A 24,866-nucleotide genomic window follows, 5' to 3' on the forward strand; every position below is an offset into this window, starting at 1 on the left:
AAAAATGCATCAAACTTAAGAATTCAAAGGTTGGGTTTACTAGGTTAGAGCACTGACTGGAAAATAGGTCAGAATTAAATGGCCAGAAATAATTACAAAAGGTCAGAAAACAAAGAGAAAAGACAGATGATTCCTCAAAAGGGTGTTTTTATAGACATAATCGGAGTCTAAAAAGAGATCATGAAAGATTTCATTCTGCATATACTCAATGAAACCCAAGCAGAATAAAAAGAATTCTATCCCCAGGCACATCACAGAAAAAAAAAATGCTGAAAGCAAGAGAGGTTCAGCCTTTATGACAACCAAAGGAAAAATACAGACTACTATCAAAGAGCAATAAATAGACTTTAGATGACTTTTCAACAGAGATAATGGGAGCCAGAAGACAATGAACTGAAATCTTCAATATGATGAAAGAAAACAACTGATAAATTACAACCTTATATGCAGGAAAAATACCCTTCAGCATTGAAGTTTAAATAAGAAAGATGACTTAAGCCTAAAAATGTGAGAATTAATTATCAGGAATATGGTCCCAGATGGATGGTCAGACATGCAGGAAAGAACTAATAATAATAATAATAATTTGAGTAAATGTACACTAATACTAATTATATAATATTGTTAAATGCTAACTGTACAAAATAATTATTCTTTGAGGTTTCAAGATTTAAAGAAGTACATGTTACTGATAGCACCTAACTTGAGAGGGGGCTAACAGCATTAGCGTTTATGTTATCTTTTTTTTTTTTTTTTTTTTTACTGTCACTAAAAGATTCAACTAGGACAACTGTAGAGGAACAAAGGTTTATTTAGGGGCTCATGGTTTCAGAGGGCTTAGTCCATAGAGGCTCCATTCTTCAGGGCACAAGGTGAGGCAGGACATCATGGTGGAAGAGGGTGGCAGAGGGAGGCAGCTCACATAATTACCAGGAAACCGAGAAGTCTCTACTTGCCAGATACAAATATATACTCCATAGCCCAGCCCCAAATGAACCACTTCCTCCAGCCATATCCCACCTGCCTTCAGTTACCACTTAGTTAATCCCATCAGGTGATCTTTCACTGACTGGGTTAAGGCTTTCATAAGCCAATCATTTCTCCTCTGCATCTTCTTGCGTTGTCTCACACGTGAGTTTTGGGGGAACAACTCACATCCAAACCATAACACTCCGCCCCTAGGCCCCAAAAGCTCACAACCATCTGACAAGGCAAAATACGTTTGTCCAAAAACATATAATGGTTATTAATTTGTATGCTTCTAAAAACACAAAGCCTTAAATACACAACTTTAGGGAGAATTATGCAAATTTTAGCCATGGTAAGAGAATTCAATAAAATGGCTGAGGATATAGAAGACTCAAACAAAGCAATTAAAAAATCAATATTGAATGTTATTAATATAAAAACAAAGCACCCAGCAGATACAGAATATGTATTCTTTTTAAGTATACGTGGAACATTCATAAAAATAATGAGTCATTAGGCAATTCTCAAACTTTAAAGAATTCCAGTCATACAAAATGTCATTTTGTTCTCAACTGACAGGGCAATTAAACTAGAGAGCAAAAAATTTATAAAGTAACTTTAAAATTTTAAAGTAACTAGAAAATTCATGTGTTTATGAAGATTAGGAGATATAATTTAAAATAACTCAGGGGTAAAATAAATTGAAATTGAAATTAGAAAACATTTCAAACAATGCTATATATTAAGATGTGAAATTCACTTAAAGTACCACTTACAGGGAAATTATAGAGCTCAATGCACACAGTAGAAAACTGAATCCAGCAATAAATTAAAAAATGCATAATGACTAAATCGAATTTATCCCAGGAATATAAGATTCACTAAACATTAAAAACTCAACCAATCATAATAACAGATTAAAAGAGGAACAACATATCTTCTCAACTGCACAGAGAGAAAAATGTTTGATAAGATTCAGCACCTATTCACTTTCAAGAATTTAGTAAAAAAACAAGAAAAGGATGGCAGCCGAAGCTGCTCTCATTTAATATTATACTGAAGTCTTAGCCAGGCCAGTAAGATAAGGAAAAATGTGAATGATAAAATAATTGAAAAGGAAAAATCATTATTTGAATATTGATTTAAATAACCAATCATTATTTACAGATTTTATGACTGAGCATGCAGAAAATCCAAACAAAACTATAATTTAGTAAAATTAAGAAAAGAGCTTAGAAAGTTTGCAGGATTAAAAAATGTATAAAAATTCTTTATATCTGCAATGAAAAATTAGGACAAATTTAAAGTTTCAAAACCATAAAAATAATTAAGTTCCTATGAATAAATCCAATGAAGCATGCAGGATCTAAATGATAAAAACTGTAAAAGTTTGAGAGTCAATTAAGATCTAAACAGGTGAACATATTATACAAATCTTCAATTAATCTTCAGAGTCCATGCAATTGTAATGAAAATCTCAATAAATTTTGTGCATGTGTGTGTAAACAGGCAAGCTGATTATAAAATTCATGTGGAAATATAGAGGATTCAGAGAAATCTAGAACTCTTGAAGAAAAATGTTGAAGAACTTCCTTTTTAAAATACTAAGATATATTTTAAAGTATTTTAAATATTTTCATATTTTAAAGCATCATATGTAAGACTGCTATTGGGTTGGAACACACCTGTTGGAACATCCCAGTGGTTGAGAAGGCTGAGGCAGGAGGATTGCAAGTTCAAAGACAGCCTCAGCAATTTTGCAAGGCTCTTAAGTAAATTAGTGAGACCCTGTCTCAAAATAAAACATAAACTCAGGGCTGGAGATATGGTTCAGTGGTTAACCACTCCTGGGTTCAATCCCTGGTACCCAAAACAAACAAACAAAAAAGACTGCTATTGGCCCAGAAATAATTAGAGACCAATAGAGCAGAAGAGAGATCCTAGAAATCCAGAGACAGTATTTTACTTATTTAATAAATGGTACAATAATACTTGGCTATCTATATAAGTAAGTGAGATTGGATGCCAACTTTCACTACATTAAAAAAAATCAGCTAAAAATGAGCCTTTGACTTCCATTTGAAAGGCAAAATATATAAATATTTTAGAGTTTATAGAATGATATATTTTTGGTTCAGGGATTATTAATTCAACAAAATTAAAATTATGAACTGATGTTCCTCAAAACCAAGATCAGAAAGTTACAATGATAACAAAGACCCAGATGGGAGATGATGTTTGAAATACATATAACTGACAAAGGACTTATATAGAATATGTATTTTTAAATGGAATAAGTAAATTTTTAAAAACCAAACTAAAATTTGTAAAAAACTAAAACACACTTAATTACAGGATGTCCAAATGACATATATATAAATCTCATTATAAATCACAATATGAATACACATACACACATACACACACACACATATATATGTTGTGTATGTGTGTGTGTGTAATATATATTAAGTACATATTACATTTTATATATGTGTTGTGTATGTGTGTATATAAAATAACACTTTGTGTGTGTTTTATATATATGTATGTACATATATATATGTTTAATGTCTCTCAATATCAGATGTCAGGGAGGTGTGCTTGGGAACTCATACATTGGTTTCTTCTATTTTCATTTGGGTGTTGCCTGAGTCCAAGAAGGAACAGGAATTCCACTGAGTCTCCACCATCATGACATCCTATTGAATGTTCTGGTTCCATTATCACCATACTTACCATGCACTGAGGGATTACTAATCTAAGGTGTTTTCACCTCCAAACTCTGGTTTATGGAAGTTCATTTTTCTTTCTACCATCAGTCTCCTTCTCATCACTGCCAATTCTTTTCTAGAAAGGTCCAGTATGAGCTCAGATTCTGTTCTCTCCAGTATAATCTGGGCCTGTATTCTTTGCAGATGGCACTGGCTCTGCTATGAGTGTGTTTCTAAAATTTCTAGGATATAGGAAGAAATAAATTATTCACCCTCCCTCTTTTCCTTTGTCCTCTTAGGTGAATTTCTTCTGGGAGAGTAGAGGGGCAATCAGCTTCATGGCTGAGAGTTTAGCAGAAAGTCATCAGTGGGGAAATCTCTGAAATAGTAAAGAGCAAAAAACAATTGGAAAAAGAAAAAAAAAACAACCAAACTGCAAGTCGAGTGGGGAAAGGCAGCAACAGACATAGGTATGCCATGGTTGGGTTCCCTGAGGCTCAGAGGCTAGTCTTCCTGAACAGGAAGTTCTCTGACATCTTAACCCCAAGGAGACAGATTTGTCCAAGAACTGGGTGTCGTGATCAGAGTCTGGCCCCAGATAACACAGAAACTTGTAGAGAGTGTTAGTGGGACAAGGAAGACAACAGGACAAAGCATCACAATTCACTACTCGACTGCCTCAAAAATGGGTAGATGATCTTGGGGGCCTTAGGTAATTACAATTGTAAACCCCATGTTTATCTCTCTGCCACTCATTGAATTCACCATGCATTTTAGTTGACAGCTCTCATTGCATTTTTTTTTTATTGTTGGTCGTTCAAAACATTACATAGTTCCTCATACATCATATTTCACAGTTTGATTCAAATGAGTTATGAACTCCCAATTTTATCCCGTATACAGATTGCTGTATCACATCAGTTACCCTTCCATTGATTGACATATTGCCTTTCTAGTAGTAGAAGGGGTTGAGAGAGAAAAGGGGAGGGGAGGGGAGGGGAGGGGGGATAGTAGAGAATAATACAGACAGCAGAATACATCAGACACTAGAAAGGCAATATGTCATTGCATTTTGAGGTTAACCTGATTGGGTATTGGAAGCTATTTCTAATGGTGTTAGTTATAACCATTCTAGATTAACAGGTGACTAAAAGCATCAGGAGATTTACATTTAAAGGCTCACATTCTGACTGAATATTAGATCGCTTTTAAGTGTAAAATTAGAAATGAAAAGAAAGACCTTTAAAAAGAACAGGTGACTATTCTATTTAAATGTACTCCAAACACTTCCTTAAACCCTAAATTCCTGACAAGTTTTTTTTTTTTTTTTTTTTTTGCTCTACAGACAATTACTAAGAGGGTGGGACACTAAGCAAATACCTCCTCGAGCAGTTGTGTAATTTTGGCAGCTGTCTCTGCTCACCATCTTTCCCAAGGATTCCTCCCAGCCAGGAGCATCTGCCAAGAGGAGTCAAAAGGCTGCTGACGACCAAGATTTGGATTTGTTACAGGTGGAGGTGTTCCAGCCCTCCACGCCTGCCAACTCCATTGTTAGGGGAGGGTGATGAATGGATTGATGCATCTGCCCTTGTGAGCTTGACAAAGATCCAAACAGCTTAAAAAATGACAGAAAGCCAGGCTTCCCTGTCTTGGGCAGTGTGTATCAGTCTGCATCTGGGAACAAGGAAATGGATGTAAAGGGGCATTTTCCAGGGATTTTTACGCCCCCCCCCCCGCCCTTCAAGGCAGAATTAACAGCTTTTTATTTTTGATTGGCCTAAACATAATATCTTTAGAACTATTAGGGAAAGGATCCTGTTAGTATTCCAGGCAACAGAGTGAGAATTCCAGGAATACTATACTCCTTAAAATAAATGAGCTTGAAGAATCTATTTGAGGCCTTTTGATGATGATCACTATTCTAGTTTGAGGATTTTTTTTTTCTTTCATCCCTTACCCTTAATATAGTAGTGGGTCATTTAAAGGAACTAGAGAGCTCTAAAAATGTTTAGGAAATAAACATTGATTAATATGTGTACATTTTATAATAAGCAAAAGTTAAATCATCACCTATAATCTTGAACGGTGCAGCTATGAACACTGTTCATTTTGGGTTATTCAATTTTCTTTATTTTATTTTATTTTTTATTCAATTTTCTGACTTCTGCTTATTTTTCTACTGTAATTTTCCCTACTTAAAGACACTATACAAGAGTGTGTGTGTGTGTGTGTGTGTGTGTGTGTGTGTGTGTGTGTAGGTCGCCCAGGATGTTTCCAAATAACTAAATCTCCCAGTCAATTCTTAACCCTCATCTTATATGACCTGCCGGCAGCATTTGACACAGATGATTATTGTCTTCACTTGGAGCCCCAAACCTCATACTCTTCAGATTTTTCCTTGTGAGCCATTTGTCCTTCTTTCTTAGTTTCTTTTTCTGGTTATCCTTTCCCAAAACTTAGTCCTTGGACTTCTTGGAAACACTTTCTTGGATTCTCTAACAGTTTCATGGTTCTAAATGTCAGCTACCTGCTAAAAACTCCCAAATGTACATCTTGGCAAGAATTCTCTATCTTCATCGCCACTTAGAAGTCTAATAGGCATTTCAAGGTGTCCAAAATGGAACTCACGGATGTTAGAAAATTTACTATCCACAAAAAAAATAAAAATAAATATTTAAAAAATCATTAAATAGTGATTTCCAGGGGTTGGGGATGTGGTTCAAGAGGTAGCGCGCTAGCCTGGCATGCGCCGGGTGCTGGGTTTGATCCTCAGCACCACATAAAAATAAAATAAAGATGTTGTGTCCACCAAAAACTAAAAAATAAATATTTAAAAAATTCTCTCTCTTAAAAAAAAATAGTGATTTCCAATTGCTGTGCTCAAAACTTTGCTGCCATCATCATTCATCTTTTTCTTTCCTGCCCCACATTCAATTTATCAGCTATTCCTCAAATATATCCCAAATCCAGCACTTCTCACCATGTCCTCTACTACCACACTTCTTCAAACCACCACAAACCTTTTGCCTAGATCACTATAACGCATCTCCAAAAACAGTTTCTTCACATTCATCTTTGCCTTCTACCATACTAAGTGATCCTTCAAAAACTATTGCTCTTCTTGAAAAACTACAAAGTCCTCTCCCATGTCACCAGATTAAAGCCAAAATACTTACAATGATCTACTATGCATTCTGTGTTCCTTACTTTTGAAATTAAAAAAATATCAACATCAGAGAATCATAGTGGTGGTAAAGAGCTTGTGGTCAGAGTTGGATTGCTTGTGTTCAAAGCCTAGTTCTAATTATTAGCTGTGTAGCCATTGAGCAATATTCAGCCTCCCAGTGCCTAAATATCCTCTGTAAAATGACATAATTTGGAGTGAACACACTTTATATACAGAGTTACGAAAAATGGTGTTGTGAATGAATAATTATGATTGTAATGCATTGCACTACTTCATTTTTATTTCTTCATGTATGTAAGAAATAAAAAAAGAATTTGGAAAAAAAGGGATAATTATAATACCTATCTCATAGAGTTGTTGTGAGAATTAATGAATTGATATTTCTAATGTGTTTAAAAGTGATGGCATGTAATAAACATTGCAAAAGGTTAAAAATGACAAAATAGGCATTTTGTGCAATTTCCAGAGGTTGCAGTATAAATTTTGTGTGCATAAGAAACATTGACACTAATGTTCACATTTATAATAATTTAAAGGTACTCTAAACATTTCTCGAAATAAAGGCTGAAAAATGTTTGTACTAAACAAATTTGAAATGAGCTGTCATGTTTGTTTTTTTTATTTAGTCTGAGTTCAGAGTTAGAATGTATTAGACATCATGATTTATACTTCTAAGGATTTTTGTACATTTTAAGCAACTTAATGCTGCACTGCCTAAATATTTACCTACTTCTTTTTTTCATTTGTTCTTTTTAGATATACATGAGAGTAGCATGTATGTTGACATATTATACATACATTGAGTATAACTTATTCTAATTAGGCTCTCATTTTTGTGGTTGAACATGATGTATAATTACACTGGTTATGTATTCATATATGAACATAGGAAAGTTATGTCTGATTCATTCTATGCTCTTTCCTATTCTCATCACCTCCTCTCTTACTTTCATTCCCTTTGTCTAATCCAATAACTTCTTTTCTTCCCTCACCCCCAACCCCTATTGTGTGTTAGCATCCACATATCAGAGAGAACATTCAGCTTTTGGTTTTTTGAAACTGGCTTATTTCATTTGGCATGACAGTTTCTAGTTCCATACATTTACCAAAAAATGTCATAATTTCATTCTTCTTTATGGCTGAGTAATAATTCATTGTATATATACCACATTTTCTCTATCCATTCATCTGTTGAAGGGCATGTAGATTGCTTAGCTATTGTGAACTGAGCTGCTATAAACATTGATTTGGCTGCGTTACTATAGTATGCTGATTTTAAGTCCTTTGGGTATAAACCAAGGAGTGGGATAGCTGGGTCAAATGGTGGTTCCATTCCAAGTTTTCTAAGGAATCTCCATACTGCTTTCCAGAGTGACTGCACCAATTTGCAGTCCACCAGCAATGTATGAGTGTACTTACCTACTTCTTAACCAGTAACCCCTAACTTTAATCCCTAAAACGGGTGACTTGTTCAGTGTACCATATAGATTGGCTTTCAAGCTATACTTACTTTTATGCTCTACTTCTGGACTTTTATCTCTGCATTAAAATGAAACATTCTACCTAAAATAATACAATAAGTAGAAGTTTATTATGACTACAAATACCTACGGTGGGCACAGTAGGAAGAAAAGTCATGGGGAATTTCTAAACAGGAGTCATAAAATTGAGTTTTTAGTGAAAAAAAAAATAGTTCAGACTAAATTTTGAATGTTATTTTAAGTATTATTTAAATCATTTTCAGGGGCAAGTGAGAGAAATGGCCACCAGTAGGAGTCTGGCACAGCTGACTTCTCACATCCACTCTTACACCTAAGTATAAAGAGAAAAGAACATCCCCAATCCACTCTGAACACAGAGGATGTCCCACACTTCCCAGGATCTACTTTAGGATCCACAGGGGAAAGAGGGCCCTATACCCACAGCAAATGTCTACAGAGTGTTTGAAGTGGGAAGACATAATTGGAAAGGGGTTAAATATACACTAGAAAACAAAGGAAGCCATAGTGTTTGTTTAGGAAGTCAAAAATGAGTTAAGACTTTATCAGTGATCTGAGAAGGGGTCATCAAAAGTGTTCAAGGGAGTGTTAATTCAGGGTCTTCTACTTTTATACTTGAATTTAACTTTTAGAATATGTGACCTGAGGTTCTGTCCTTCTGGAAAACTCCTCTGGTTCTAAATGGAATGTGAGTGTAAACTAGAACCTGCTGCTAGAACCCTTAAGGGCCTCTCTGTGTTGGGGTGGGCTATGGAGCGGCTTCCAGGTAAAGATCGACTTCACACACTTGTCCATAGCAAGTTGTGACTTAACAGTTGTGTCACTATTGAGAACTCCCTCGAGGATGTGAGGAGAGAAATAATATATGATTGTTTTTACATATCAGGAAGCAGAGATACCATTTAATGAAAACCCATTTCTTGGTAAATCACCACTATTGTGAAACTGACATTTCACAGGACTTACACAAATAAAAGATGGACAAATGAACCCTACCTTTCCAAAATGTCTTTGTAATGTTTTTCAAATAACACTGCTTACATTTTGTTTTTTTTACTTTAAAAGAAAATTGGCCCTGAGACACCATCCAGACAAGAATCCAGATGATCCAGCTTCTGCTGAGAAGTTTAAAGAAATCAACAATGCCCACACCATACTTACAGACATATCCAAGAGAAACATATATGATAAGTATGGATCACTGGGACTCTACGTGGCCGAACAATTTGGAGATGAAAACGTCAATACCTATTTCATGCTGTCAAGCTGGTGGGCAAAGGTAAATCAGATTTTTTTTCCTTCAAAAGCAACTTTCTGGAAGAACCCAGTATTCTTCCCTCTTTTAGACTTTATCTCAAAGAAAGACTAAGCTTACTACCATGAAACTCTTGTAAATAAAATGACACATCTCTTCTACCGAGAGCTATTATCTGGGGATCCTGTTTGCTTTAGTTCATCAGTTAATTATAAAATCTGTTCTGACTTAAAATACTGCTAGACATTAATGATATTTGAATTTGGAGCTTCAGGTTAATTCTGACTGGCCTCCCGCCCCCCCTATAGTGACTAAGAACTGACTCATTGCTCAAAACAAAAAATAATTTATTAGTGTGACAACTGTTTAATAAATTATGATAGGCTAAATTTGTCCTATCTATAGCTTGGGCTACATCAGCAAACAAAGTACTGGAGAGGATGAGGAGTGATTGTGTCACAGGCTCACATGGAGCCTGCTATGAGGTAGTGAAGAAGGAAGGAAGTAGTGGAGAACAGGAAGTGGGAGAGAAATGGACATCTGGCCAAGCAAAAGTCAATTTTGTAAGGACTTAGTGAAGTCGGAATTAACTTTTATGTAGTAAATTTTGTTTGATCTCCTAGGAATCCCTAATATATGTATGTTTGGTGCTAATTCATGTTTGTTTATGAATTTTATTATCCTTATCTTCTGATAAAAGTATATTTATTTATAGCCAAGTGGCACACTCCTGTAATCCCAGTGACTCAGGAGGCTGAAGCAGGAGGATTGCAAGTTTGAAGTCAGCCTCAGCAACTCAGAGAGACCCTGTCTCTAAATAACAAATAAAAAGGTCTGGCAATGCAGCTCAGTGGCAAAGAGATCCTGGATTCCATCCACAGCACTAAAAAGAAAAAAATTCTATTTACATATAGACTACCCATATACTCCATTGGTATAGTCTGTGGACAGCTCACATACATATAAATTGTAATAAATAATAACTTTTAAAAACCAAATCTCCAAAAAGCCTGGTTTCATGCTGGGTAATATTCTGATTGCTATTTTCTTTCACTGAATTAGGAAGGGAAATACAGATCCCACCTGAAAGCATCAGGCTGGTACTCTGAAATGAAAGAAAGGAGCTAGCTGGCAGGAGTGGGCTCGGCTGAGGAATGCTAATTGGCTTTAGATGCACTTGAATCTGGGGGGACACTTTAACCCAGGTGTCGCTGCCCTGTGATAAGGATGAGTTTAGTGAAAGCACTCTGGCTCTACTCATGCACACGGCATTTCCTCTGGGTCGAACTTATTAGGCAAAACCTTATGAGGAAAAGATTTTTTGCATTGTTATCAGCATAGTTAAAGATATTACCAGCTTTTTAAAGATATTACCAAAAGAGGTTTTCTTCAGGAGGTGAGGATGAGGGTGGACATGCCATTGTGGTATCCGCTGTGATATCTTCAGGTCTCTTGAGGGTGCCGTCTTGGGTTCTGGGATTGTGCTCCGTCTCCACCAGGTCTCATCCCTATTGTGCTTGGTTTCTGTGTCCCCTAGGCCCTATTCATCATCATTGGCCTTTTGACTGGCTGCTATTTCTGTTGCTGCCTGTGCTGCTGCTGCAACTGTTGTTGTGGGCGCTGCCGGCCCAAATCATCAATGTCAGAAGAGGACTTTTATGTGTCACCAGAAGACCTCGAGGAACAGATCAAGATTGACATGGAAAAAGGTGGAGTAAAATGAGAGTGGAGGTAGTGAGTGTCCCTTCATAGACCAGTCCAAGCACCAGGTCCTACTAAACTGAGAGATCCAGTGGCCACATGAGGGAAATCCCATAGACTACAGCTTTGGGTTGGTCTTTTAGGGAAAAGGAAGGGTCATTTGGCTTTACCAAGCATAGAGAAAAGCTGGTAATATCTTGAAATATGCTGAAAACAATGCAAAGCAAGTACAATTCATGATCTCATGACAAAATAGTGCACTCTGGGTTCAGGAAGGTTTGGGTGAGAGTGTCCAGGACATGAGACCCAAGGGAGAAATTTTTCCCAGAAAAAGCCTTTCATCTTGTTCCTTTAACGTCTCTAATGAAACAGAAAGGAATGAACATCAAAAATGCCATCAATCCTTAATTTTTTCTTCCTTTGGATAGATAAAGAGGAGTTGAGTTGGACTGGAACTGAAGCAGACTTCTCTTCCTCTGAAATATAACTTCTTTATAAATTACATACCTTGAGGTTTAGCTTCAAAGCAGCGTCAAAAAATAGGGCTATTTGCTTTACCAAACCAGCTCCTTATGTCTATGTGTATTCATCACCATGATAAATTGATTTTTCAAATTTATTCTGCCCAGTAATGAAAAAGAAAAAAAATGCAAGGAAAGATAAGATCCCAGAGAATTCACACCAAGAATATTTGATAGTCTTTGGGAAATATCTTTGTTTAAGCAAGCCAGCATCAAATTGCATTTTCCTGCTACCTCTCACAGCCACAATCCACTGTTGTTTTCTCCTGTGGAATGCATCGTTTTTCCGGATTATAGACTTTATCACTGAATCCTAAAAGAACCCTGGAAGTTAACTAAAAAGTTACTTGATAATTCATACAGTGGCTCATTGTTTTCAGAACTGCTGGAATTTCAGGACGGTGCACTTGTCTGGATCAGACCATACTCTGGCTCTGGTCACACTGAAACAAATTCCAGGATGTCAAGCACTAGAAACTATTTAAAGGCTTCCACATGCCTTTAATTTCTATATAATGTAATGCTATTATGCAATATGACCCATTATTTTAGCTCAAAAGAAAAGTCATATTAATTGTACTAAGCCCCAGACTCTTTCAGAATTGGGAGCTTGGAGAGGACAGAAAGAGTTTTTCTGCAACCTGTATCTCTTGCTATGGGGATTGTTAGTCCAACAAATAGAGGAGGTTTTCTGATCATTTTTATTATTGTTCTTGGAGCTAAATTATAGGCTCATGAATAAAATATGATTACTAATTTTTTTTGCTGTATTTGGGATACAAAAGGGCAAATTTATCTTTTCTTGGGGCATACAAAATGATCAGTCAAGCAGGATTACTAGTGAGTGGATTGATGGATTAAGTGGTGATATTTGCATGGAAAATCCTTCTTTTTAGAGAAGGGATGATGACAGTAGCCCAACTTGCTTATGAATGATGATGCCAGCACATTAATCTTTTCTGCTGTTTTAAGGGAGATAAACTGTTATAAAATCACGTGTGCGGGGGTTGGGGCTGTGGCTGTAGCTCAGTGGTAGAGTGCATGTGTGAGGCACTGGGTTCCATTCTCAGCACCATATAAAAATAAATAAATAAAAATATTGTGTCCATCTACAACTAAAAAAAAAGATTTTTTTTAAAAGATCACATAAGGGGTCACTGGCTGCATTGACCATATAGGATCTCTCCAAAACATCTCTTGTTCCAGCCCAATATCCACTCACTGACAGAGGACAGGGAGAGACAGAAAGACAGGAGAGTATCATCTTCATCATCATCCACAGTCTCGACCTTGTCTTAACTTTTCCTTTATATTTGGGAAAACCCAAACTAGATGAACTGAACCTAGATACCCCAAATTCAGTATTTCACACTTCTCTGAAAAGCTTCATAGTCTTTGCTCTTTTAAATTAGATAAAAGCTCCACCAGGTCATTTCAGTAGATTCTTTTCGGAAACAGAAATCCAGACTAGGTGCCAGATTCCACCCAGATTTCCTCCCTGCTGAGGGCTTGGCGATGAATCTGTGTGCCTGTCACTGTTCTCAGTGACTCGACACCATAGAGCTACCAATTCTGTTTCAGAGGTCAGATTCTGGAGTCTCGTTTGACTGTATCATTAAGAATCCTTAACCAAAAGGAAAACATTGTTTTTTTTTTTATTTCTAAATACTTAAAAACTCTTATGCAGGGATGATCCGGGTTTTGTGGGACCTGAAATGTAATTTTTTCAGCCCTCTTTAAGAAAAAGAACACAAAATAAGTGAATATTCATTTGAAATGAGAAAGTTGTAGAGCTCTGAAAAATACCACATATATTACAAAATCTATAAAAGCAGCAGTCATGTAGTTAACAGCCTAGCACAGCCCTGATATTTCCCTCTAATGCTGTATGGATGCATATTCTTGTCTCTTCATTTTTTTGTAACACAATTTTCTATAGGAAAAATATATAAAACTAATTCTGCCTCTTCTCTAGTGTGTTTGGCCCAATTTTTTTTTCTTTTTTATTATTGGTGAATTAGAACGTGTTCTGTCAACTCTGCAACTCATTATTGATAGTGTTGTTTAGGGTTTGTCAAATTTGGGGAAACTATTTAGCTTATTTTATATAAAAGATGTAAGATTTGGAAGAAATTCCCATAGACCACCTCTGTACATTTCAAACCTTGTTTTTAGCATCTAATACTCCCCAGGCCACAGCCCACTAGACACATTCATATTATATGATGTGACCTTTGTCTTAGGTCTCCATGTCCTCTCAGTAAGTGAATTGACATAATGAGCTGTAGGAGCATTCCTAAAGGCATTCCTACACCCACATGGCTAGCAATAATTAAAAATAGATGGAGTTGCTGCAAACCACAAAAAATATAATCCACTAAACTCAAATGAAACCTATCTCCGGCTCTATTCTCCCTTAAGCAAATCCCCCAAAAGCTCTCTGTTTTCATTTGTCAGAGAGAAGGGAAAGTCAGCATAGAAAGAGCCAATTTGGGGCTGACTATAGTCTATAAATATCTTCCTTTTTCTGATCTATAAACACAGACTCTTGGAAGGGTCTCTGAAGGTGAGGGCCCCAAAGCGTTAAGTACCATCCACTCTGCAGTAAATCCCTCAATTCTCTCCAGTCTAACATTTTATTATGAGAATCTATTCTTCATTTTCAGTTTGTTGCGTTAATTTCAGATTTATACTTCACTAACTCAGAGACTTGTACTTCACAGGTGAAATTAATGCAAATTAAGGCTGGTAAGGATGAAAAAGCAGACCTCAAAAGCAGACTGTGCTTTCTGAACTGTGGTCTTCTGATAAATAAACTAATGTCTAATCTGTTCTGTGAAAGAAGGGATCCCACTTAAAGTTAGTAACCAAAGATAGTTACCATTTACTCAAATATCAAAGTTGTGTTCTCATAATTAATGAGAAGCAATGTATAAATATGCATCAAGATTAGTTGCAAAACTTAAATGTAAAAGCATCAGAAGAAAATAGAGGGAGATTGGAAGGCAATGGGTGTGACATTGGGCTTTCATAATTTTACTTTAATGAAATTAAATAAAAAGTGGCAAACCTTGTCTCACTTAGAGGATTTTTAATCCTTGTGTTCTAGATAATGATAAAATCCTAGGGTTCTAGAATTGGGAGCAATCCATGGGGGCCACTTCATTCTAGATGGGATGCCTTTTGTTTCTTTTTTCTTGCCTTATTACATTGGCAAGGATTCTGAGCACTGAATTTACTGCTCCATTGTTGTTGTTTTGAAATTCTTAATTTTCAAATAAAATATATCATATTTTCATTGCACTGGGTTTTGGAAATTATCTAGCCAGTGCTAAATTTCCATTTTCCTGGAAAGTGGAAGGGGAAACAAATTGAGGTGAGATATAGTAGGGTGGGGAGGAATGGGTAGATCTAGGGATTTATATTAATTGTCAGACTAAATGTCATACTTCAAGTTATACTGTGCTTAGAGATTTGACCATAATATGAATATTACAACTGGAAATTTATTTTTAATACATGAAGAAATGTATTTTTAATACATGAAGATTTTAATGAAGTAGCATTTCTTCTATTGTCTCTTATCCAGAAATGCCAAGACATAAATGTAATAGAACTAATATGAGATAATCCTTTCTCTAGAACAAACCTAACAGTAATCACTGGCAACTTTCTTCTGAGCCTTACTAGACTACCCATAAAGAAGAAAAAGTAGGGGTTTATTAGAAAAACACATTTCTGATTTCAATTCATTGGCCAATCACCTCAAATTTTACTTTTAAGAAGATGTTATAGGATCTTATAAATATATTTTTAATTTATAAAAAATCCAGATTTGAAATATCAAATCCTTTTTATCTGTTGACTTATAAAACACATTAGAAATGTTTTTCACCTACCTTGAGACAATTATAAAATTAGACTGTTTTCTAAGGCTTTTTTCCTGTGTGCATATTTCAATCATATCTACTCCTTGACCCTGGCTAAAGGCGAGGATACTCTTAATAGTGTAACATGGCAAAAGTCTCTGTTCAGGAGAGAGGTGGTATAGGGTGAAATTTGGTAAAAGTGGGGATATATCTTGGTTATTTTATTTCTTTCAACTATGTCAAAGGATACAACCCAGCTTCTACCTTTAAGAAATAAAGGAAACAAAGTTCAAACAGTGCATCTCCAATAATCAACTAGAGCACCTATAAATGATTACATCTCTTTATCAAAATAAAAAATATACTCCCAGTGAGATCCTAGGAGCACAGGAAGATTATATTGCTCCTATGCATTAATCAAAGTCAAATGGAAGAGAGAGAGTGTGTCTTTGGCAGGGTAAAGGAGAACACTTCTTCTTTTTTTTTTTTTTTTCATCTTTGAAAAGTTAAAACCTGAAAGGTAAAAAGTAGTAGATACTAGGTTATTTCCCTTACTTTCATGATCCCAAATTAGAAGCTTCACATTGTGAAATTTTGATTGGCATATTTAAAACAATTTCATTTAGCCTCTGTAGTCCTCAGGTTTCTGAAGGTCACAGTGAAATCAGAACCCCACTAGCTAAGAGGATTTTCGAGACCATCTCCAAACAAGAGCCATGAATGTATGTGTGACAATGTAACAAGGTATCAAAACAAAAGCCTAAAGTACACCAGTCATTTCTGAACATCCTGGAAAAGCAAATAAAAAATACAGGAGCTAAATTGAGTTTGTTTCTTCTAAGCTGAAGCCAATGAAATGAAATCTAACCAAAACTTCCAGCTAAATCCCCCCAAATTCTTGTGGAGCCATGATTTTTCCTCTTTCTTTTCTTTTTTAAGGAGAGGGAATAAAGTATCTAAAGGAGAAGTAGATCTTACAGTATTGACCTTGGATCTAAAAATGTGATTCAGTGCACAGAAAAATATGTTGTTTGCTTAACTGTTCTTGCCACTCACCTGGATCAAACCCAAATAAATTCACAACCACTGTGAAGAAGAAGCCATATGGCTCTTGCTCTTGGCCAAGATATTGATTCATTTATTATACTTGCTGTTCAGTATTCAGCACATCTGACTGCTCAGGAAAAGGGTATCAAGGAAGGGTATCACCCTTCCTCTTTTTGCCACCTTCCTCCACTTAGCTTCCTTCCCACAATCAAGAAGAACAATTTCGAAAATAATGCATGAAAAATAATGCTTGCAAATAGTCCATAAATTTGTGCTTTTTTATATGAAAATGTCAAGCAAGCATCAAGGCCCCAGGCCAGAGCAGTAGAACAGTGAATCAGCTCATCAAAATGGTACCAGTGAGATCCTAGGAACACAGGAAGATTATAAAGCAAAGCGGACCTAAGCTTTCTTAATTTTTGGCTGCCAAAGTTGAGTAATTTACCAGCCTGGTTTATTGAAAAACTTTCAACAGCAAATATTTATTTGAGAACTTAACATTTTCTTGACAATATGTTAGGGGCTAGGAAAAAGAAAGACTTGGTTCCTGTTACCTTTAATCTTATAATCTAGCAATAATACTTTGGTTCTACTCACATATTTACTATTATCCTTTTTATTTATGTATTAGTGCATTATAGTTTTACATAATTTCAGGGTTCATTTTGATATAGCATAGTTTCTCCATTTCAATTCCCAGTACATTTCCTTTCCCTCTCCTCCTCCCTCTCCTGAAGTAGAGGAAGAGGTAGATCTTACGGTATTGACCTTGGATATAAAAATGTATGATTCAGTTAGTCTTACCCTATTTATTTTTTAAATTTATGCATTATCATTATGTATAAAATTGGAATGCATTGTGATATACTCATACATGCACATGAAGTAATTTTGTCAACTTAATTCCCTAGTTCTTTCTCTTTCCCTCCCCTCCTCTTAGGTCTCCTGCTTCTACACTACTGATCTCCCTTCTATTTTCATAAGATCCCCACTTAAAATTCCTATTTTCTTTAAGCTTCCACATATCAGAAAAGACATTTGACCCTTAACTTGGTCAGTCTGGCTTATTTCATTTGGCATGATATTCTCCAGTTCCATCCATTTACCAGCAAATGACATAATGCCATTCTTCTTTACAGCTTAATAGAATTCTGTTGTCTCTATATACCACTTTCTTCATCTATTTCTCTATTGACCGGCACCTAAGCTGATTCCATAACTTGGCTATTGTGAATTGTGCTACTATAAACATTGGTATGTACATGGCACTGTAGTGTGATGATTTTAGATCTTTTGGATAAATACAGAGGAGTAGGATAGCTGGGTCATATGGTGGTTCCACTCCTAATTTCTGAGGAATGTCCACACTCTTTTCCAAAGTTGTTGTCCTAATTTAAATTCCCACCAACAATGAATGAGTGTACCTTTTCCCCCCACATCCTCATCAGCATTTATTGGTGATTGCCATTGTGACTTGAGTAAGATGAAATTTTAGTGTAGCCTGGATTTTTGCATCTCCTTGATTGCTAAGAGTGTTGAACACTTTTTCATATATTTGTTGGCCATTTGTATTTGCTTTTTTGAGAAATGTCTATTTAGTTCATTTGTCCATGGGTTATTTGGGGGTTGTTTTTTTAGGTTTTTATTTGTTTGTTTTCTTCTTATATTCTGGATATTAATCTCCTGTAGGAAAAATGGCTGGTAATAATCTCTCATTCTATAGGCTCTCTCTTCACATTCTTCATTGTTTCTTGGGTGGTGCAAAAGCTTTTTTTTTTTTAAGAATTTTTTTTTAAGTTGTTGATGGACCTTTATTTTATTTATTTATATGTGGTGCTGAGATTTGAACCCAGGGCCTCACACATGCCAGGCAAACGCTCTACGGCTGATCCACAACCCCAGCCCTAAAAAAGCTTTTTAATTTGAAGTCATCGCACTTATATATATTTAGTTTTATTTCTTGAGCTTTAGGAGTCTTATTAAGTAAATCAGTGCTTGTGCCAGTAGGCTGGAGTATTACCCTAGTGTGTGTGTGTGTGTGTGTGTGTGTGTGTGTGTGTGTGTGTGGTTTTTTGCTAATTGTTCCTTTTTACAGCAGAAATCTTCCATCAGATAACACTTCCTTTCTACTTGTTATATGTTTAAATTTGGTCTTCTGGTGGCAAATTTTCTGTTTTTAAGTTGTCTGGATATACATTTATTTCATGCTTTAATAAAAAAAAAAGAACTTAGAGAGTTAATCATCAAAGTGAAGTGCCGCAACCCGGCTGGGCATAGAAACACAAGCCGCCGCAACTCGGCTGGGCACAGAAACACAAGCCGCTCAAGCGGGAACAAAGCTTTATTTTTAAAAGAGCCGTCAGTCCCCGTGTGCGCCCTGCTAACAAGCTGGTCGACACACGTGTACTCTCCACCGGAACCGGGGTCCTGGACCTCCCCCGGAAATGCCCTCTTATTATCCTTCCCCAACCAATGGGAACTCTTGCTTGAGGGACCTTTTCTTTTGCTTGACCTAATATGTTTTCTACCATAGCCTGGACCTCTAACAATTTACTTAACAGTTTTTCGGTTTGTTTTTTACTAGATTCTAATCTACTATAAAGGTAACGTAACCCAATAAGATAGGATAGGAGAAAGCCAAAACAGAATGAGACAAAAACGGAGAGGAGAATGGTTATATCAATTTTTTCTTTCTCAGGGCCGAATAACTTCAAACCTTGAGCCAACCATTTTTCCCAGTTCGCCTGAAAAAATTCTAAGGCTAGGGAGCTTGAAATAAAAGCAAAATAAATCAAAATAAGAATACCCATTCTGTCGCCTTTCCTCCGCGGCGAGCGAATACTCACCTCTAAGCTTCGGGCATTCCCCGTACGGGCCACCAATTGCCACAACCCGGCTGGGCACAGAAACACAAGCCGCTCAAGCGGGAACAAAGCTTTATTTTTAAAAGAGCCGCCAGTCCCCGTGTGCGCCCTGCTAACAAGCCAGTCGACACACGTGTACTCTCCACCGGAACCGGGGTCCTGGACCTCCCCCGGAAATGCCCTCTTATTATCCTTCCCCAACCAATGGGAACTCTCCGGGAGTCCCGTAATGTGAGTCCCTTAACAGGCCGAAGTGAACAGCAGGAGTCCAATTTCCATATGAATGTAAAGCTTAACATAATTATATCATCTCAATGGCTAGCTGGCAGTCACCTAAACCAAAAGTGCCATGTATCATAATACTTTTGCTGTGGCTCCTAGCAGTGAAGTTGACAGAGTTCTTCTTTTGACATACTGAAGATGTAATTGCATAGTATCATACTTCCTATTGAAAGTGATTTTAAAGCCACTGTCTCTGATGATCTTCATTAGAACTAAGATGTTCTAAATATGGGCTTCTCTTTAGTTTCTGTTGAATCTGTGGAATTGGTGTCTCATCAATTCTAGAAAATTCTCAGTGATAAAATCCTCAAATACTGCCTTTCCTCTTTTTTCCTCCCTTTGGAAATTGCATTAGATATGTTAGATTTTATCACCCTATTCATCTCTTTTGCCATCTTTCATGTTTTCCCAGATAATCTCCTTAGATCTGTATTGTACTACATTAATATTCTCTTCAGAAGAATGGTAGAGTAGAGGAAGGGGGGCGGACCAGGGGAGGGAGGAAAAGAGGTGCTAGGGAATGAAACTGATAAAATCATAGTGTTACATTTTATGTACATATGAATATATAACAATGAATGACACTATTATGTATAATTTTAATATACAATATAAAGAAAAATTGTCACTCAATGTGCATTGTTTCTATGTGTAATGTAATCTTCCCTTCCATCTTATCTCTTTGTTTTTACTATGAAATCACATTTATTGCAATGTTATAGGGATTCTTTAGAACTATGTTGAATGTGAAGTCATTCACTTCTGCTAGGTGCCCGGGAGTAATCTTGCACTGGACCACTTTAAATGAAATTGTCATCTTGCTTAGAACACACAGATCATCAAAACTTGATCTGTCAACCTGAGTACTCCTTGGCCTGCCATTAAACATTTTAAGAGAAGTTCCTTCAACTCAATGCCAAAACTCAAGTCTAACAAGTCTCCCTGCAGATTTAAGGGAATCGTGATTTACAGAAGACGTAACCATTTGGGGCACTACCTTTATGTGGAGAACTTCCTATTAAACTCTCCACCTAAGCAAGCTCTGGGTTTTGACTCCTATCTCAGAGGGGAACCTGCATGAAATTATGCACTATAAATTTTTTTAGGGGTCATGTGCCACATAAACTAGACTTGTCATATAGATACACATTGTAGTCTTTATGAAGGTGCCCACCGTGCTTTGGAGTGTCCAACCTGCACAACCATATTGGTGGCCCGGGATCCATCTTCACAAGGTAGTGAAAACTTAAGTTCAAGTTCAGTAGGTTCAGCAAGCCTCTCTCTCAAGGGAAAGTTGGGCTTACAGCTTCAGTTTTATAATTTTGAAATTAATAGGACTTGAGCAAGGAATATACAGTGTCTCTTCTCTTTTGTAGTGCTTAAAGGGGTAGGCATTTTAATAGTAATAATATTTCATGAATTCAATTGGTTTGCTCATCATTTCAAGAAAAATACCTACCTCTTGCCCCCCATTAAAGGAACTATAATTTGATAAAGAGTATTTGTTGCTTTTCTCTGTTTATTTTTAGATGTGGACTTTCCTGTTGTTCTCCAGCCTACAAATGCAAATGAGAAAACACAGCTGATCAGAGAAGGACCTCGAAGTTATTGCACAGACTCTTGATGTTGAGCCTGAGGGTCCAAAACACCTCCTCTTGGTTCAGCCATGTCTCCACATGGTTGGGGGAGGTTGAGACATGAAATGCTGTGAACTTTTAGACACTTGTATTTTGTTTTTAGGCTAAGGGAAAATGGTTACTACATAGTTTTCTCAGTAGGCAGACTTTCTCTTTGAGTAGAATTCCTAATGAAACACATTCAATTTTGATGAATAAAGACCTGAAGACTCACTTTATGCTCCTTAAATTCAGTAAGACAGTGGTATTAGACAGTCTATATGAGCCTGTCCCTTAACTGAGCTAGACATCATATTCACAGACAAAAGTAGGATTAAGTAGATTCCATCTACTTAATCAAATGCAATGTTCATATCTGCCACAATATCAGCAAAAGACAGAAGAATTAAGGGGAATTTTTTTGTATGTGGAGCTCTTTGTTAATATTTGACATGGCTAGAGAAATATTTCAAGAGTCAGGAAAAGATGATTAAATTCTAAAAGACAAATCACATTGTTTTAGAGTACATTTTTTGGAAGGTTAAAAATGAACATTTATTGAAAACCAACAAGTAAAACCAGGAAGAAACAGATTTTGTGTGTACCTTTAGGTTGACTTTAAAAACAAAACGAAAAATTCAATCTGTTTGAATCTTATAAATAATCCAGAAAATCTTTCTGAGTCTGAACCGGTACCAGTGTGTTGACCATTTTTCAGTAAAATAATTTTTGTAAAACTGGCTCAGATTAGTTATACTAAGGAAAAGAAACACATGAGGTAATGGGGTAAAATTCTAAATTTATAGTTTAATCAATTTAAAGGTATTATCTTCCTCTTTTTTGGTGGAATTAATTATACTGTGCAGAAAATGCTTAGCTTTGTGCGTGTTGGGCAATTTGAACTCAGAAGTTGTCTCTGTATTTTCTTGTTTGATTCTTACATTCATCATGTGATAGAAACTGTGTACTATTTTAAAATAGTTCAGCAACAAACCTTTTTTCTGAGTCTCTTAGTTCTTTATATAATATTACATTTTCAAGATCTTGTTATATTTTTATATAATATTGCATGAAACGCTATCTTTTTTCATTGTTTAATATTCCCCTCAGCACCAAATTATGGTCAATTGCTGTTAAATATATGTTGTAAATGAAAATTAGTGTTATAGCTCTGATAGTTCTGAAATCATTAAAACTCTGCTCAAACTCTTAAGTTATGGAATTTTTTTTTCGTACAGAATTAAATAGAAAGAGTATTGATTTTAAAGTTAAGAAACTTGATTGTAACCTAACACTCCTTAGTCCTGGGACCAAGTAAGGTGAGAATAAGATGATTAATTTCTTTATGACTCTGATTTCATATCTGTACTGGACACTTTCTGAATTGCTATGAGACCAGATAAAGTAGCTGATGTGAAAGAACTTCTAAAAAGTCAGGCAGCAATTTAACAAACATAAAATTTTACATGGTTTGAATATGTTGATACAGACAAACATAATGTATACAAACTCTCTCACACAATAAGACCTATAAAAATACTCAGTATTATTAGCCCCAATAACCAGCAAGTGCTTGGAATTCAACAAATGCTACTTTGTGTTTGGAGGAAACAATAGGCAAAATAGCCCAAATTGTAGATAATTTGAGTCACTACATTTCCTTCCTTTCTTCTTCTCTCTAAGTAAAGATCAGACTTTATTTTTGAATAGCCAATTACAAAGCTCACAGCTCACCTTCTCATTTCCTTCCAGACTTCCTTTTTCATCCTCACATGGAATTTTTTAACTTTCACTTTCAGCTTGCCCAGGAAGCTGATCCAAGTGTTGTTAAGAAGAGAACAGGGCATGAACCAGAATCAAAATCAGATTATGGAATCAAATTCCAGAAGGTTCCGGCCAATATTCTCCACAGAAGGCCGGTTTCTTGTTACAATGATGTGTGGCAAATACAAGCACATGAACACTTGTGAAGGAGGAAGTGAATTCCACAGAACTCCTCTCTGCCACAGAGAAACTAGGATAGGTTCTTCATCTGAGGTGGGCCTGCTTAAGCATTTTTTGGGGAATTAGCAGGAGCTGCCATCTGGAATCACCTGTAGTCATTCTGAATCCACAAGCATCTTATCAGAGAAGTGTCAAGGATAGAAAAGATATGCTGACCATGAGCCTCAGCAATGGCCACACAGAGTCAGACAAAGAGACCACTTCAGTGGCTCCTACCTAATCCTGGGCACCATGCTACCAGAGTAGGAGATTTTATTTAAGGTTTCAAAGTCATCCATTGATTTTCCTGCCATTATACATTAGAATATAATAAAAAAGGCATATGCATTTATTCTTGTCAAAATGAATATCTTGACTTTTTGGGAACTACATCTATTTCTACATTTCAAATGGTATGTGGGCTAAGACGCATTCAACATGGTCTAGATTGGAACTGGGCTCCCCGAAACCGCACTGCCTGATACTTTGATTAACAGAGAGGCTTCCAATGAAGCCTGCATAATCTCTGTGAGAGACACAGCAATGGCCCTGAGGATGTAATACAGTGTTCTGATTCCCAGCATCTGTGAATATATCATGGTTTATAGCAAAAGAGGCTGGGCAGCTATGATTTTATGGACCATGAGATGGGGAGATTATCCTGCATTATCCAGGCAGGTCCAATGTAATCCCATGAATCCTTAAAAGTAGAGAACTTGATTTATGGAGGAAGGAGGTGATGGCAGGGAGGTGGTGCAGAAGAATAGAGAGATGAAATTTGAACCTCAGATCTGAGAGGCGCTTTGAAGATGGAGGAGGAAGGGAGCAAGAACCAAGAAATGCAGGCAGCTCTAGAAGCTAGCATGCTCAAGGAAGCAGGTTCCCCATGGAGCCTCCAGGAAGAAAGTCCTGCCAAATCCTGTGTCAGGCTTCTGACCTTCAGCTGACCTTCTGTATAATTTTAACATAATTTCTGACCTTCTGTATAATTTTAACACAATTTCTGCAACTAACTTGTTTCTTCATTGTCCATCCTCAATATTTCATTTTCCAACCCTCGTTCTAAGTCTATTTAACTTCATCTTCTCCTTTGTTCCTTTCTCCCTTATTCTCAGTACATTTTCTTCCCTGTCCTCCCCTTTCCCATGTCTACCTTTCCTCCATCGGACCCTCATTTCTATTCTGTCTCCTGGTCTCTTGCTCCCCTTGGTCACCTCTATACCTTGCTTACTGTCTCTTAGATGAACTGGTCTGATAATGAAGGGAGAGATGTGAAACAGAACAGAACACCCTCAGATGAATACCTCCCTACCCAACTCCTCATACAGAGTCACAATGCTAATAAGCAAAGGGGGGGGG

The 24,866-nt window shown here is 36.5% G+C and overlaps 1 protein-coding gene across 2 annotated transcripts in view; it reads left to right on the forward strand.

The window, feature by feature from the left end:
* Dnajc5b (DnaJ heat shock protein family (Hsp40) member C5 beta) overlaps nucleotides 1–22,717 on the forward strand; it is a 50,822-nt gene extending 28,105 nt beyond the window's left edge. For both annotated transcript variants that reach the window (XM_026410026.2, XM_026410025.2), the window contains exons 3-5: nucleotides 9,435–9,648; nucleotides 11,162–11,333; nucleotides 21,438–22,717. In XM_026410026.2, the coding sequence (XP_026265811.1) occupies nucleotides 9,435–9,648; nucleotides 11,162–11,333; nucleotides 21,438–21,532 (481 nt within the window). In that variant the 3' untranslated portion in view covers nucleotides 21,533–22,717. The remainder of the gene's footprint in view (nucleotides 1–9,434; nucleotides 9,649–11,161; nucleotides 11,334–21,437) is intronic.
* Nucleotides 22,718–24,866: the final 2,149 nt, after the last annotated feature.

Source organism: Urocitellus parryii, chromosome 7 (genome assembly GCF_045843805.1).
Source record: "Urocitellus parryii isolate mUroPar1 chromosome 7, mUroPar1.hap1, whole genome shotgun sequence".
Taxonomy (NCBI): Eukaryota; Metazoa; Chordata; class Mammalia; order Rodentia; family Sciuridae; genus Urocitellus; species Urocitellus parryii.